At 37.2% G+C, this 16,453-nt stretch overlaps 3 protein-coding genes across 3 annotated transcripts; 1 reads left to right on the top strand and 2 right to left on the bottom strand.

Moving 5' to 3' along the window:
• The first annotated feature begins 386 nt into the window (after positions 1 to 386).
• LOC117314556 (cold-shock protein CS120-like) lies at positions 387 to 1,469 on the top strand. Its single transcript, XM_033868623.1, has one exon. It carries the CDS (start codon positions 387 to 389, stop codon positions 1,467 to 1,469), a length of 1,083 nt encoding a protein of 360 aa, XP_033724514.1.
• Positions 1,470 to 3,298: 1,829 nt separating this feature from the next.
• Positions 3,299 to 8,793, bottom strand: LOC117345103 (spore coat protein SP65-like). Its single transcript, XM_033908056.1, has 2 exons — positions 8,521 to 8,793; positions 3,299 to 5,232 (listed from the first exon to the last, which is right to left on the bottom strand). The coding sequence occupies exons 1-2, from the start codon at positions 8,726 to 8,728 to the stop codon at positions 4,742 to 4,744; spliced, it is 699 nt and encodes a 232-aa protein (XP_033763947.1). The 5' UTR covers positions 8,729 to 8,793; the 3' UTR covers positions 3,299 to 4,741.
• A 138-nt stretch (positions 8,794 to 8,931) lies between these two features.
• On the bottom strand, positions 8,932 to 14,755 carry LOC117314555 (snaclec alboaggregin-A subunit beta'-like). Its single transcript, XM_033868622.1, has 4 exons — positions 14,437 to 14,755; positions 9,866 to 10,055; positions 9,251 to 9,483; positions 8,932 to 8,939 (listed from the first exon to the last, which is right to left on the bottom strand). Exons 1-4 carry the CDS (start codon positions 14,498 to 14,500, stop codon positions 8,932 to 8,934), a joined length of 495 nt encoding a protein of 164 aa, XP_033724513.1. The 5' UTR covers positions 14,501 to 14,755.
• Positions 14,756 to 16,453: the final 1,698 nt, after the last annotated feature.

The following is a 16,453-nucleotide window of genomic DNA, read 5'->3' as shown; positions in this document are numbered from 1 at the left end:
AATGTTTTCAAACACCTTTTAAAAACTTTTCTCTTCTAAAAGTGTTGTAAAAAAAAACAATTTGGAAGTGGAGGAAAGCCGGAGTACCCGGAGAAAAACCACCGGCCCACAGTCGGCACCAGGCACGTAGGTTTCGAACTCGCAACCAAGAGGTTGAGGGCTAGTGATAAAGTGTCTGGACACCTTAAACACTCGGCGCCCGAGGCCCTCTGATGTTATGCAATGCAATCTCACTCGAATAACATAGTATACCGGTATGTTTGCAATTTAATTTCTATCAATGCATTTTGCTCAAATGTATTTTGAGGTTAAATGAGCATTACAAGTAAAATATGTGCAGACAATGCGAGTGTAAGGGGTTTACCGTTATCGCAACACAGGGCCATATGGGGACGGCTGCTATGGAGGTACCAGGAGGCAGAACCATATGGGGACGGCTGCCATGGAGGTACCAGGAGGCAGAGCCATACGGGGACGGCTGCCATGGAGGTATACCAGGAGACAGAGCCATATGGGGACGGCTGCCATGGAGGTACCAGGAGGCAGAGCCATATGGGGACGGCTGCCATGGAGGTACCAGGAGGCAGAACCATATTGGGACGGCTGCCATGGAGGTATACCAGGAGGCAGAACCATATGGGGACGGCTGCCATGGAGGTACCAGGAGGCAGAGCCATATGGGGACGGCTGCCATGGAGGTATACCAGGAGGCAGAGCCATATGGGGACGGCTGCCATGGAGGTATACCAGGAGGCAGAACCATATGGGGACGGCTGCCATGGAGATATACCAGGAGGCAGAGCCATATTGGGACGGCTGCCACGGAGGTATACCAGGAGGCAGAACCATATGGGGACGGCTGCCATGGAGGTACCAGGAGGCAGAACCATATGGGGACGGCTGCCATGGAGGTACCAGGAGACAGAGCCATACGGGGACGGCTGCCATGGAGGTACCAGGAGACAGAGCCATATGAGGACGGCTGCCATGGAGGTACCAGGAGACAGAGCCATATGGGGACGGCTGCCATGGAGGTACCAGGAGACAGAATCATATGGGGACGGCTGCCATGGAGGTACCAGGAGACAGAGCCATATGGGGACGGCTGCCATGGAGGTACCAGGAGACAGAGCCATACGGGGACGGCTGCCATGGAGGTACCAGGAGGCAGAACCATATGGGGACGGCTGCCATGGAGGTATACCAGGAGGCAGAGCCATATTGGGACGGCTGCCATGGAGGTATACCAGGAGGCAGAGCCATATGGGGACGGCTGCCATGGAGGTACCAGGAGGCAGAAACCATATGGGGACGGCTGCCATGCAGATATACCAGGAGACAGAACCATATGGGGACGGCTGCAAACGGGGCACACACAGTCAGTGTCATACGAGGACGGCTGTCAATGGGACACACACAGTCAGCGTCATACGAGAATGGCTGTCGAAGGGACACAGTCATACGGGTAAACTACAGAAAGAGAGAGGTGACAGAAATAGTGCCTACAATACTTCAATGAAATTGAATGTGTGGGAAACTTTGTTACAACTGTTTCATTATGGCTGATTAGTTCAGCGAGCTGTTCCTTCGGTTGCCATTTGTGTCATTTATGGAATATGGGGTTTTCGGAAGATAAAAAAAAAACAGAGTTTATCAGACACTCTGGAATGTATATTCGCCTTGGAGAGTTGATAACCATCTCCATATTACAGATCTACAGAGAATCAGAGAGTTATGGCGGATCTATCTGAATAACTTAAGTTTTCACTTTGACAAGTGCATATTATTGCTGTCGGGAAAAGTTTTTAAGGCAAATTTACTAACAGTTACACCGGTGAAGGAGTGGCAGGAACTACAGTGTATGATGTACTCTCGTGAGACCAAAACGGTCGGTACAAGGCCCGTTATACCTACAATGTACCAAGAAAACACAAAATCGCCAGCTGTTCTAAATATTTCCAGAAAGGGCACACTTTTCGCCAATGCATCAACGATCGGAAATTTCCGGACACAAATAACCTGAGTGCGAGACATCCATTAAAGTGCCAATTACCAAGAAACATACTAGTGAACCCGACAACGAGTTGTTCTGATCTATTCGATGGTTATATCGAACTTTTGAATATGAAGTGGCTAGCGAGATCGTATACGACTAATACGATTACGATTACTAGAATGAACTAGGTACACAGTATATACAGTAAACATACATACTCGTCAATTTACATAAAATCGGTAAGAAAGTTGTGTTTGGTAACGAAACGTTGATTAATTTTGGAACAATTACATTTTTCAGACTGGATAATTATAAAACATAAAATATCACAAATTTCGCGTAATCTCAGTGTTAAATCTCTTGTTCTTCGTTCCGGTCTTTAGCACTAACGGAATAGTATAAAGTGAGTCTTAGCACAATGTGAAATTAAGATTATACAGATTGTACTATGCTAGTCACAACACTGATAACTATGCCATTCCATGTAATCAAAATGTTCAAACAATTGGATAGCAAAGGACTTCACCAACAAACAATGTGTGCACTTACATAAAGAGATCATATGCTGTCGAAATTGTGTTATTGCTGGCAAAGATGATAGAATGACAAGATATCAAACTGTAATTAGCTTAGCATACTTACCTAAAGCACATGTACACCACCCGTACACTCGAATATTGTTTAGTCTTTTAAAGGTTCGGTTTTGTTCTTCAAATGATTAAGATATAATGTTTCATTGCAAGCCATATCTAACTGCACGAGACTACCATCTGCCATACTTACAGTTTATTTATATTACACTCAAACAGGCAAACTGTCATCTTCCGGCGCGTGCGACAAGTGGGGCTTCAGGAAGGGCAATTTTAATTCAAATGCGACGTTAATATCAATATAGGATATACATGATTACATTTTACTCTCGTAAGTTTCCCTTTCAAATCGTGTGTACTTTTTAAGTATTGATAAAATACTCATGTAGGGATACAAATGATGGATAGAAAAAAGGGGAAATGAGAGTCCTCTTGCATAAGGCAAACAGATTGTGTTGATTTTTCAGCTTGACATAGAATAAATAGAAAACTAAGAAAGAAGACATATTGATAGAAACATGTGGTCGACGGATTTGCAGCCAGCTTTACAGAGGTTCCTGATATCGTCAAGGAGAGGTTTAATAACGATTTTTAATCTATAATCTAAATACACCGCCACCTGTATTGTTGACATCGCAGAAAATTTGTTCAATCCTCTAAAATGAATAAAATAAAAACAACTTCATTATTACAAAATGTTTTAATTTGCTAAACAAACAAACAAACAAAAGCAAGCGACAGCTATCAAATAAATATGCCCTGCATTGAGATGCTGTGCCCTGCAGCAAACAGGGGATTCAATTTCCCGTCCCTGTTGGATGTTACTAAAAACAACAGGTCTAAAGGGCCTGTATCGCTCACCATGTTGGCTTGACCAAACGTCATAATAATGTTCATGTTATCTATTTTTGTTGATGTCAAACAATTTTATATATGGTTATGGGACTGGGATCTCAATAGTTTTAAAAATACAACCAAGAGACTAGAGCCAAGTGGTGAGAAAATACCACAGGGCCTATGTTTATATCATGATTGTGTTTATCTCTTGATGTCCAGCAATGCTATATATGGCCATGGGGAGGGGATCTCAAGGGTTTAAACTCGAAGCAATTTGAAGAATTTAGTTCAATATCCGCCGTTAAGCCCTGCCCCACTGGCCCCCAGGGAGCCACACCCTCCGTTTATACAACATTAGATCACTTTGACCAATGGTGCTCCAGACCAAAAATTTCCCTTAATTGGTCCCGCCCCTCCGATCCCTGGGGAGGTACATTCTCCGTTTATACAACGATTGATCCCCTTTTCAAAGCAATGCTCCAGACTAGCTTTCATCACAATCCATTCAAGCGTTCGGGACTAGTAGCGATTTTTAGAAATGTTGACAGACGGACGACGGACGACAGACGCCGGACGCCGCACAACGAGATAAGCTCACCCAACCTTCGGTCCTGGTGGGCTTAAACAACTTGGAACTCATTGTACAATTTACATTGAAAAAATCCATTTCAGAGGCCTAAACTTTCCCACGATGATACACATTGCTATGCTGATAGATGTGATATGTACCTAGACTAATAAAATAAGTGAGCAATGCTGCTTCGAATAGAGACGGTTATATATATACTGTTAAAACGTTTCATAAAATGATCTAGGCGAAGGCTTAACTTACAGACATTTGACATGATGATATGCATTCGTATCATATGTGCAGTATGTGTATAAACATGGCTGTGGTAGATGTCACTATGACTACAAAAAGTGTAAAAAAAATATATACAGTCCGATTAGCAGCTACATGAATGGACATTATAAGATTTGGTTGCCCTCATTCAAGACCAAAGGGACACACTAAACTGTTTTGCATCATTAATATATATCTCTTGAACCTCTTAATTGATTTGGTCCACCATAGTATGATTATATTGTTTATGTATTTAGAATATGTTAGCAGTAACGCATTATTAATGTAGCACTCACGTTAATCTCAGACATAGCAACAGACACATTGCAAGGTCGCTTTTGAGTGTTTAGACACTATTAAAACGCGCGGTAATAACACAGTTATGTAATGCATATGTTTCAGTGAGAAGGTATCTCAAACCGATTGTCATCTTGGTCATCACAAAAAATATTGGTCTTGGGGAACAACCAAGATTCAGTCGATTTCACCTTCGTCGTCTTCCTCCTCGTCCCAGCGACCTCTGATATGTCTGTAGAACAACGGCATGTCAGCAATTAGGAAAAGAATAGGAATGATCCCGAGGATTATACTACAAATGACTCCGATGTTGACGGCGCTTTTTCGGCCATCATACACACTAATGAGTGTTCGCATGTGTCGGTTCGTACTATTTTTTATGATAGTGAGCTCTGTTTTGAGTTTTTTCAGCTGTACCTGAAGTTCACTAGCTGTGTACGTTATTGTCTGGTTACTGAATCGTAAACACTGCACACCCTCAGTTGTTTGAGCCACGACGTTCGTTGTTGGTGCAGCGGTAGTTGTAGATGTGTGTTGCATGGTTGTCGTGATTATTGTTTGTGTTGTAGAAGTTGTCGCGGCTGACGTTGTTGTTGCGGTCAAAGAAACACACGTCGTAGTTGTTGCTGCTGGTGCTGCTGTTGTTGTCGTTTCACCATATACAGCAACTGTAATCAACATATGCAGTCGATAATGAGGCAGCCTTTTCAACAGTTATAATCTATTGTACTAGAAAGGTGTATGGTTGCGTTTTGTTTGTCACATTGGTATGATAAAATAATTCGAGGAAGGTATACACGAATCACTGGACCACTGACGGATATATATATTTTACCATCACATTAAAATTCAACACCAGGACACGAAAGCCTGACACAAGACCGCCTTATACTGACAACAGGCAAACTTGTACTTACCGTAAAGGAATCCAAGTTGATATGGTCGGGGATTTAATCATTTGACTATCTATCACCAGGACAGTGTTCTATGTGTGCGAGATGCATGTGTTTAGAATATGTGTGTCTTTTCAGGAGGTTGCGGTATAATCGTGTTTTGTTCACCTTGTGATAGCGCTAAACTGTTATCTACTTCACAGTGCTACCAAACTGATGCTTACTACCGAATACACTCAACAGGACACCCCACCTGGTCACATTATACTGACAACGTCCGTGTTGGTCGTCTCACTCCCTAAATTTGTTGCAGGAGTAAAATGTATGTATCGGCCGGAACCAAAAGAACCGAAAGCGAACTCTCAACTTAATGCCTAGAGTGAAGCAGTTACAGGGGACTTTCTTCGGTCATAGAGACAGAGGCAGCAAGTAAATTTCTTTCATACAACCTGCCTGGCACAATACAGCATTTGAGACAAGAATTATAGAGTCACTGTGCAATGAATTATGTAAACAATGTGCACTTTAATAGCCTTTACAAATGTTACTGCAAAGAATTTGGATAAGATACATATAGTTGTCATAATGCCAACAAAGAAGGTCGGATAGAAAGATTTATATCAAGAATTTAAAAAGAAAAATGACACGTACTCGAAGATATCTAACAGCAATGCCTTTCTATGTATGACATATGAGGCAAGCTTTATGATATTGAATGGCCTAAAATAGCAAGACGATGGTACGAACCGTACGAACAATGAGATCATAAGAGAGACCCGATATTTCATTAAATCCATAGAAATGGATAACCTTTTATACACAATGTATTCCTTTTGAAGGAATGCATGTCATTTCATTTAGGTACAACTGTACTCAACAAGATTAAAAACAGTTCAATACAAGTCCTGTATATTAACTTAGGATTATATTCGTCTTTGATATTTTCTATGCATTTACACCACTATCATTTCAATCAACAGAAGGTTCGTGACTGTTTTGTTTGCCTTCTTATTTACCTCAAATTGATCAGTTATGACCTACACTATCACCTTTAATAACACTATAAGCTTTTATAGCATATGTCGACTAAAGTCTTTTAACGATTCTTAATATAACACCTTCTTTGATAAGTGCAAATATTCACAACTGCGTGCTATGGAAACTTTTATTGTTTTTCATATATTTGTAACCAAGTGAATTATCGATTTGACTACCAATACCTATACAAAATTAATATATTTTGTTAGACATAACCAGTAATGGTTTTGAATTTGAGGCAAGAACAATATCTTATTACATTTTTACTGGTGAACTATCGAAATTAATCACAATAAAAGTGACATTTTCCACTAGTGAAAACATCACCTGTTCAGAAATTTTGAAAAATAGCATATTTTTTTCTGATTTGATCGATGGAAACACTGCTTACAAACAATAATTGGAATATTAAAGCATGGCCCGGTATATTTTGCCATAAAATGTTATAAACAGAATAGCTAACAATATGTTCACTAATACTAAATATATTTCACTCGTGTGACTAATGGTATTTACCCCACTCGTAAAATATATTTGGCATTACTAGAAACACTGTTAGACATCCTCGATTCATTCCTTATTTCTTGTCAGCTTTAATGGTGTTATGGCTCGTTTAAAAATGATAATGACCTTGTTCGCATAAAATGTTATTTTATGTTGATGAAATAGTAAAAAGCAACTATCTCAATATTTTAACGTTTCTTAATACGTTTTTCATCTGAAAAACGAAATTTATCTTTCTTTCATATACAGTAATTTGATTTTGATCGGTACTTGGTTTTATCAGCAGTAACCAATATGCCGAGTCTGTCGGTTTATCTAGTCAAAAGGCTAAGATTTCATTTTATATCCCAAGAACTGAAACATCCTTGTCCATCCCTGTACAAAATGCCTGACTGTAGATGTCAGAGACACAATCAAGATAATATATTGCATTTAAAGATTTCAAGAACATTCATTAGGATATTTAGATTTAATAGAGATCAACAAAATACCACTCAAAGTTCATTAATGTAGTTGACTTAGTATGATATATATGTAGCTGTTAATGATTCGAGTATTCAGAGGCCAGAACGAGTGCTTAATCCTCCCTGTATGTGGTAGGTGATTATCCTGATCAGAAATAACACAATCATACCACGGTATTACCAGATGTACACAGGTCCGGGTAAACAAGTGACGATGATATTGGTATTAATGGTCATTATTCACATAATGAGACTTCAATCATATCGAAAGCATATAATACATATCATTCCAGGTTGTGATTACGAATTATGCATGAATACCCAGGTAAGGGTCACTAGCCGCCTAGAATCATATAGTATTAGACAACTGACGTAATGTTGATGGGTTTAGTCACGTCCTATTAGATACTTCTTAAGACTAAGAAGAAATATAATGATTGTCACGCGAGATCCTAATATAAATTGAGAGTAAGAGATAGTAGAGTCAAACTATTAAACTGCTTTACTATTTGCTCCCCGCCAAAAACGTTTAAGATCTTTGGTCCGGAACTTTTCTGTAAGACTGGCTTGTTATCAATGTGTATTGTAAATGAGCCACCATTTATAGATATTCTAAATAGTAACAAAAAAGTATTCTGTACAACATACATTGCTTCGGTCGGACGCATTCCCAATAACATTTTGAAAGGCATCTCGATTTTCTCCTTGATCTTTTCTGTGATTATCTCTGATACAATAAAGCCATCAGTATCAAAACCATCGAGATAATCCATGTCGCAAGGTTGATAGCCATTGTTGATAGCATAAGAAATCATCGAGGTGGAAGTTAACAAGTCTAACACGTAGCTGTTGTTGGGATATAAATGTATATCATTCCCCTTGCACTTATGATAGCTTACCTACAGTTTGTGTACTGACGTGTAGATATTAAGTGTATATAGGTACATATATCTAACTGATTGCGAGTGTTTATGCGTTGGCCTTTGAGTTGTATTATGCTAATTATATTTAATAAAGAAAAAATTGAAAATGTTAAAATCATTTTTACAATCCTTACCGTTGCCACATCGTTTGATATAAATGGTTGAGCCCGTAGTGACTGTTGTGTTCTCTACCTTGTCTGCCAGGTATTTGTCACTTGTGTAGTACAGGTAACATATATCAGAATTGCTGCTGTTTGTTACTACGAACCAGCAATCAAGGTCGCCCATAGTGGACGTCTGACATGCTTCCAGACAACTTGCCAAATTGTTGGTGGATTCCATTTTCACAAAAATGTTTTGAAGATCCGTAATACTGCTGCTATGGGGTTCTCTCGTAAATGCTTTGTCAGTCACAGTCTCAAAACCACACGTTCCTGTTGTATATAATACACCAGAATCACTTAAATAATATTTAACGTGTCTTTAACATCAGATCGCACACAGAACAAACGCAAAGACCTTAAGCAAGGTATACTGTACATTTGTTATGAATCTGTAATATGGTCTTATATGCTTTTATGATATTATTGGATAGAGTCAGAATTTACCTGGTAAAACTACTATGTACATTTGACCCCCGGATGAAATACACATTATTTGCTAGGAGACAATTGTCAACCTTGTTTAATTTCCGTAAGTGTATAACAATAACTGTTATTTATTTATTTAGAATCTTTCAAAATCCGAAAGAGGCGTCTTTTTTTTTACTCACGGATAGATATGCTTAACATGTTACCCTATACTAAAAAACATCTTACATTCAAGGTATATCATTTATTAGATATTTACATATTATATATTTACCTCCGGGAATCTCGCAAACAAATCCATATTGGTTACTACATCCGATGGTTTTCCATTTGGACGACGACATGCGGATACATAGGTCATTAGTACATAAGTTCGGCTCCGTATACGATCCGACATACCAATCTGACCAGCTTCCTAGGGGTTCCCCATCATCCCATTGGTACTGTACTGTGTTACACGGCGCACCTACTTCTGTGTGTAACCCGAACCACAAATCAGCGGTCATGCTGTAACGAAGAATGAAAAAATGACCGTGAGGAGGTAACATTTTATAATTATAGCTCTATCTGTTTAGATTTGTTTAGATTCCTTGATCAACTCATTCTAAATGTTTTAGAAATGTTTTATCTATAAGTTTGTGAAATAAATCAGCATTAATCAAAATGTGACTTAATAGAACATGATGTAAAGAACCATTACAATAATTCGTCGAAATATGATTCGCGTGCTGTCCGTAATAGTTCCTTAAGAAGGAGACACACTAAGTTGCGTAGCGCTCGTCTGCAAGTGTACTTTTGTATTTCTGAATGTGATCAGATATATTCTCAAAATGCAATTTCCCTGATCGTGATACGACATCAGGCGCTTTACAGACCATGTCATACGTACACGCGGCTGTTCCAAGATGGTAGGGTGTCCATAAATAAGAGGTCTGCCAACTTTTCTTGATCTTGGATGGACAAAAGCTTTCCACCATCCTGGCTGCAAACTTGTCTAGCATCAGCCCACGACTTTGTCTCCTCGTGAAGTACCATCGTTGTAAGAGTAGTGGCTGAGCATTGGGAGTGGCACGCTATCACTATATAAAGGTAAATGGGTTGTTGGTGCCAGAACAACACGAAAACAAAATATAAATTAAATTAAACCGAAAGATTTATTTACTAACTGCAAGAACTTGCCTAGTGGGACATCAGGAAAGGAACGAAAGAAATACTAAGAGAAAAAAAAGTGTTTCCTACTAACAGTCCTACTGTTGTCCTACTAACAGTAAAGTGACCGGGAATTTCCTTCTCCGAAATTTGTGTTGGCGTGCCTATGTATCGATAAAAGTATATTCAATGTTAAGTTATGACAACACATCTTCTTATAAAAAAACGAAACTTCCACACAGCCAAACAATAATATTGGTTTGATAACCGCCAAATGCAGGCAAACTTGAAAAAGAAACATGTGCTGATTGTCTCGACATATATAACTTTGGCATATGGTTGGTTGATAATAGCACTTGTAATAATTGAGCAATTTGGTATTTAACGCAATTGTTTGCAGCACACACCTACGTCTCGCACCGCGACGTGGTCACACGCTAGAAAACTTGAACTGTGGGATAAACCAAAGATTTCATAATAATGTTGAAAATATCAACATCCGATGGAATATATTAAGCTCCCATTGCTCATATTAATTTTAAAGCATTTTCTTATTCAGTCTCCCTTTGATGGACATTCTAATGGATTTCTTTGAGTTTCTGTGGATTTTCCCATTTCGAATTATTTCAACTTGTCGTCAAGATCAATATCTTCTGTTAAATCAAACTGTTCACTGTATACATTTCTTTTTAAACTTTATTTTACTTCTTTTCAGACTTCAGCTTGCTCTGTTATAGATATCCCATTATTTTTTAGTAATTCATCAATTGTAAAATATCATGACCGAACAGTACAGAAATATTTTGAGGTCTTTCCACCCTCTTCTATTCATTAAACCCTTGATCTTATCAGAAAGGTGCCTTTTATTTTTGCTTTTCTTATCGTTTACAACTCCTGCTCCGAATTTTCCATCTTTTATTATTTTCAATATTTCCTTTAAGTCTTTCTATTTTTGAATTACATATATCATTTTATTTATAAGTTGCATGTAATGGTTCACTTCTGATCTCCATTAATAACATTTGATCATCAACTGAAAATAGCATGACTTTGACATATTTTTCATCTAGATTATCCTCATAAATATCACATGCATATTGTTTCTTTACGTTAACTATTGTGTCTTAAACTTTCTTAACATACCCAATGCTATGTAGTATATTGTATCGTTTACCAGTATTGATCACTGTGCCTTGACCCAGTTCACTGTTATTTAATGAGCAAATTTAAGCGACAATGCAGAACATAAAAAAATACAGGAATTAATTGTGTGAAAAATGCATTATACACACGTCTTATGAATATCTCAATTCACTCCATTGAATAATTGTTTGTTTTTGTGTATCAAAACGAATTCGAATTCGGTCAAATACAATGGTCAATATTGAGGGCGTTTATTTTGTTGTAGGACATAATATCAAACACAGAGTAAACATTAATTTAAGTAAATATATTTTAGTCATCACACTGTGTTACAATTCATACTCGTCTTAGCCAGGTAGTCATGTATTGAAGCGACAAACATTAACAATAAATGTATCAGGCTAGAAAATGGATGACAACGACCCTATATACAGACCTTTAAAGTATGGTGTACTATGAAGTTCAGAACGAGACATTTAGATGGTGATCTTTGACCTTTAAACTTAGGTGATGGCCAGCAGATTGTGATTAAGTGTATAATTTGCTATAATATTAGGATTTACAATGTTATTAGGAATAAACATCTGAAACAAACATCTGAAATATGTTGCATGACTCTCGCAATGAAGATGAAGATTCCGATCGGGATTCGAAACGACGGGACAGACAGACATTGGTAACGCGTATTTTATTCTCGAATTCGGGAGGATGTAAAACAAATGTGGATAGAGGTCATAGATTTTTATCCAGATAAGGTAAACTTCGATTGCGTATTGTATTTTAATCTAATTCATTTTCTTTGATTTTATTCATTAACGTCCTTTACTTTTCTGATTAGAAATATAACATGTACGTATAGATCAATAGACTTCATCAAAACTCATAAATTCCAATACAATGTAGGTCTAAAGTCAGAATAACCACTTGAAGGGGTATAAAAATCGACAAATAAAGGTTATTCGTTGTCTCGTTTACATGAATTCTGTCATATTGTAAAGGTCATCTACAGGTAGTTATTTGAACATCAATGATCATCCTAACAATGAGGCATGTGGATTAACTATGCCCAACTCCTAGAGGACAAGAAATAAACGATATATCGATTGGTGGAAATTGCTAAAATAAACCAGGAGCTATTTGCTTAAGACATTAACAAACACTCACTAAGCATATACAACTACTTGATAACCAACATGTTTGCCGTTTGATGTAAACAGAAGCTAACATTAGTATCATTGTCAGAACGACTGTACTTGACACAAACACTTTAATTATAACATTGTAAAAGTGTACTCCTGTTGCGTCTGTGTTATATTTTCAAGTCCAGGATACCTGGTATTGTAATTTTGGGTTAAGGCTTTTGAAGCTATTTACTGTTTAATTATCATGTGTATGCGTTTCATAAACTTTTAGATGCATTTACAAATATTGCGGTAAGAACACTGGCTATTTCATCGGAAATTAAACGAATCTGAAACCGAAACATGACAGGTATTAATCTAAACAAAACAATAAGAAAACAATCAAACGAAAAAAAAAAACTGACTGACTATTACGTATGTGATCAACTCTCAGAGATACCTCACATACTTTACAAGGTGGTCGTATGGTTGCTAGTAATGGGATAACTATATCTGACACGGGGAAAAACATTTCGCACGTTTTATGACGCTACTAAAATCGGGTAGCGTCATCGTCAAATGTGGCGTTACCATATCGCAAGTCTCGTCCTGACCAGTCAATCTCTTACTCTCTTGTGTAGATATCCATGTTCATGGAACAGGTCCAGGTTTGATTCTAATCTTACTACATATGGCGTACAATTCAAACCTGTTTACACACCGCGATTTAGTAATCGTTACGTCTTATTTGCCAAACATCTTATCAGGTTCCCCAACACATCACATGTATATTATGTTAAATCCTGATTATGTGTCAAAAGTTTTCCATCAAACAAGCATTGTTTTCAGAACGAGAAAAAAGGTTTAATATTACTAAAATGTGTGTATGTAAAACAACATAGCTTGCAAATAGGTTGTTGCAGTATAAATTCGTTTTTTGGTGATGAACGCAGCTTTATCATTTTTTTTTTATTTTTATTTATTCTCTATTTTTTTGGGATATGTGCTGAAAGATTCTGGTAAACCATTCGTTTCTATTTTTCAGGTCAAAATGGCAAAAATAACTGCTTATTCTAATAAATAAAAACAGGGATACAGACATTAAAACGATACCCTGATTCGAACACAACACAAATTAGGTACAAAAATATGTATTCATGTATATTGCATGCAGACCATTGACAAATCGAGATGCAATCAGTAGAAAAAGATTAAGATGAAATAATTATCAATATAAAAACTATGTAAAATGATAAAATGATGATTAGTACCAAATTGTAGAACATCGTGTTGTTGTTAATATCACTTTAACGACTTAGCCTAAAAACGAAACATATACATATATGTACTATCCTTGTTGCCTAAGTGATGGATGTGCCTAAAGTGTACCTATATTGTAAAACATCATGTTGGCGGCCAAAATGATACGGATTCCTCATTGAAAGGAATATATATACAGCTATATATATGTCAAGTAGTAATAACGACAGTACAGACAAGTAAATTGTCGAATTTTCGAGGCAATCTGGCCCTTTATCAAGACACATGTAAATTACATACGATCACATATAGATATAGAACATGGAACAGTTACACAAATATAGTAGGTATAAACAACAAAAAATATCGTAATGTTGTAAAAATGATCCCACTCGGCCGATACTTAATTCGCCGAGGGCCTATTATGATTAATAAGGAAACATCTCTTTGGTAGTGTACAGATGCTAAAAGTAAATGAATGAATGAATGAATGAATGAATGAATGAACGAATGAATAAATAAATAAATGATATAACTTAAAGGTTTAACAGAAAAGCATCGCGGGTCGATTCGATGTGATATGTGATTATATATATAAGACTATAATGTAATTCTATAATCTTTTTATGTAGTATGCATCTTTAAATAAAACGACTGATTAACGATCTAAGCTGAGGTTCATCCCTAATAACATTTCATAGGAAAACAACTAGAACAAAAATTCAAATCTAAGTATTTATCTGATTTAAGTCATCATGTCTAAATTGTTATAAGAAGTCATACTTACGTATCACAACACTAGCTAGAAGGCCTAGAAACCAATGTCCTTCCATCGCCATCATACCAGTCATAATGATTAACAAGTGTCAACTAAAACTTCCAGTGTCAGTATCTACTGAGGCAGTTGAGGTGTATATCCCCTCAAAACATACTTCCTCTATGTCCGTTGGTGTGTCTGTCTATACAAAGTCAATAATGCCCATGATTTTACCATGAACCATTTTTTTCACAAACCAATTAGGACATTAAGTTTTACTTCAATAACAACTCAATCGGCGCTCCCTTACAATACTCTTAAATGTACACAAATTCGGAATGTTCCGCCTCGAACTCTTCTTTTCAGTTACAGACGATGAAATACATGCCAATATATAGCCGATCAATCTGCCACTTTGATATCTATCGGAACTACTACCAGTTTATTGGAGATTACTACGCACAGTAAGTGTGTTTATATCGATTGCATTCCTAATGTGACCAATGCCGTATTAATCATTTACAATAAATAAGGATACGGTTTGATATATGTCATGTTCTGACAATAAATACGATTATTTACTACAGGAATGTTCTTTTTCATATATTTATCTACTTTTTTATTTCTTGACATCCCTATTTATAAAGCACTGATACCTAAGAATCATTTGTTAAGAGTGACGTCCTTCTCTATTGTCAATTCGTCTCCCTGTCAAGAACATCTGGCCTTGTCCAGTTATTTCAGCACAAGTTCTATCACCTTGCGACAGATATTGAATATCACTTAAAGCGGCATTCCTTCCTATATTTTCGAAATCGTCGAGATTACCTTATCAATAATACATCACTCCTAAATATAACTCATATAAACAATATAAAACACTACGTACTTTATGAATTATTGATGGGTTGAACATAACAAAAAACATCCCGAACCGTCGTACATATTTAATATGCGAGTGAAGAATACTTGACCACGAGAGACCAATGTAACAGAAGGAAGCCTGATATATTTATAGGTAATTTTTCTGTCGGTATCATATTGACGTAAGTGATAAGTTGGATGTGTTCCGCGTGTCATATTAACATGTGTTTTTGATACCTGTAGTGACATACGGTTCAAATGCTGGTTTTATATAGCCTGAGTCAATATGTCATGTATATCTGGGGATGTTCACAGACAAAGTAAATGGGATAATTTCGAGTCGTATACTGTAAATGTATCACTGAAAAAGGACATTCACAGACAGAGTAAGGGAATATTCTCGCGTCGTTTATGGCGGTATGAACGCATTGGGATACAGACATATCCTTGCGTTACCACTACAGTAGACACAAGAACAACGAAAATCAAAGTCGGGATGTGTTGCGACGTTGGTAACTACTGCAGCTGTGATTGCTAACATAATATACTTTCAGTGAATCTACGGAAGACAGCAGTAGTATAACAAAATTAAACGAAACAACTCAACATTATTGTTTAATGCCTTTTACGTTTTTTTAATTAATTGATATATTGACAATGTACCATTTCTGTTTCAGATCAGCTGTGGTTGTCAAGCACAGCTTATATTGACACAGATTTAGTAGTGACGTGGCCGATTGTTCTATAGGAGCTGTATGCTTCATCCATTTGTCATTAGCCTACCGCGTGGAGAAGTTAAATATGCACCGATTTTGGCAATATTCAGTTTACTTTTTGACAAAATGCTCACTTCGCTTTAGCTTTTTATAAAGAGATCATTGGGTGGCAGGAGAAAACGCTTAAATTGCGTTAATCAGTCCTTTCAAAATGGTGCCGTCTAGTTGACGTTTCGTAACGTCACAAAAAATACATGTCATAATTATGTTACCAGTTCCCGCGCTTATCAAACCGCTTAGTCTTTCTTTATTGTGTATACACTAATTTATTCGCAGAGTTTACCAAAATACAGAAGGGAGAGATGTGAATGGAGGAGGTTCTACATGTCGTATGATATAAATGGGTGGTCTGATTTGTATTTTGGGTATAGTCACTGAGTTCGACTAGCTCATTTTAGTACATGTTC

This window comes from Pecten maximus, chromosome 16 (assembly GCF_902652985.1).
Source record: "Pecten maximus chromosome 16, xPecMax1.1, whole genome shotgun sequence".
NCBI lineage: Eukaryota > Metazoa > Mollusca > Bivalvia > Pectinida > Pectinidae > Pecten > Pecten maximus.
Note: the sequence above shows the minus strand (reverse complement) of the source record. Positions and strands in the feature narration are given on the sequence as shown.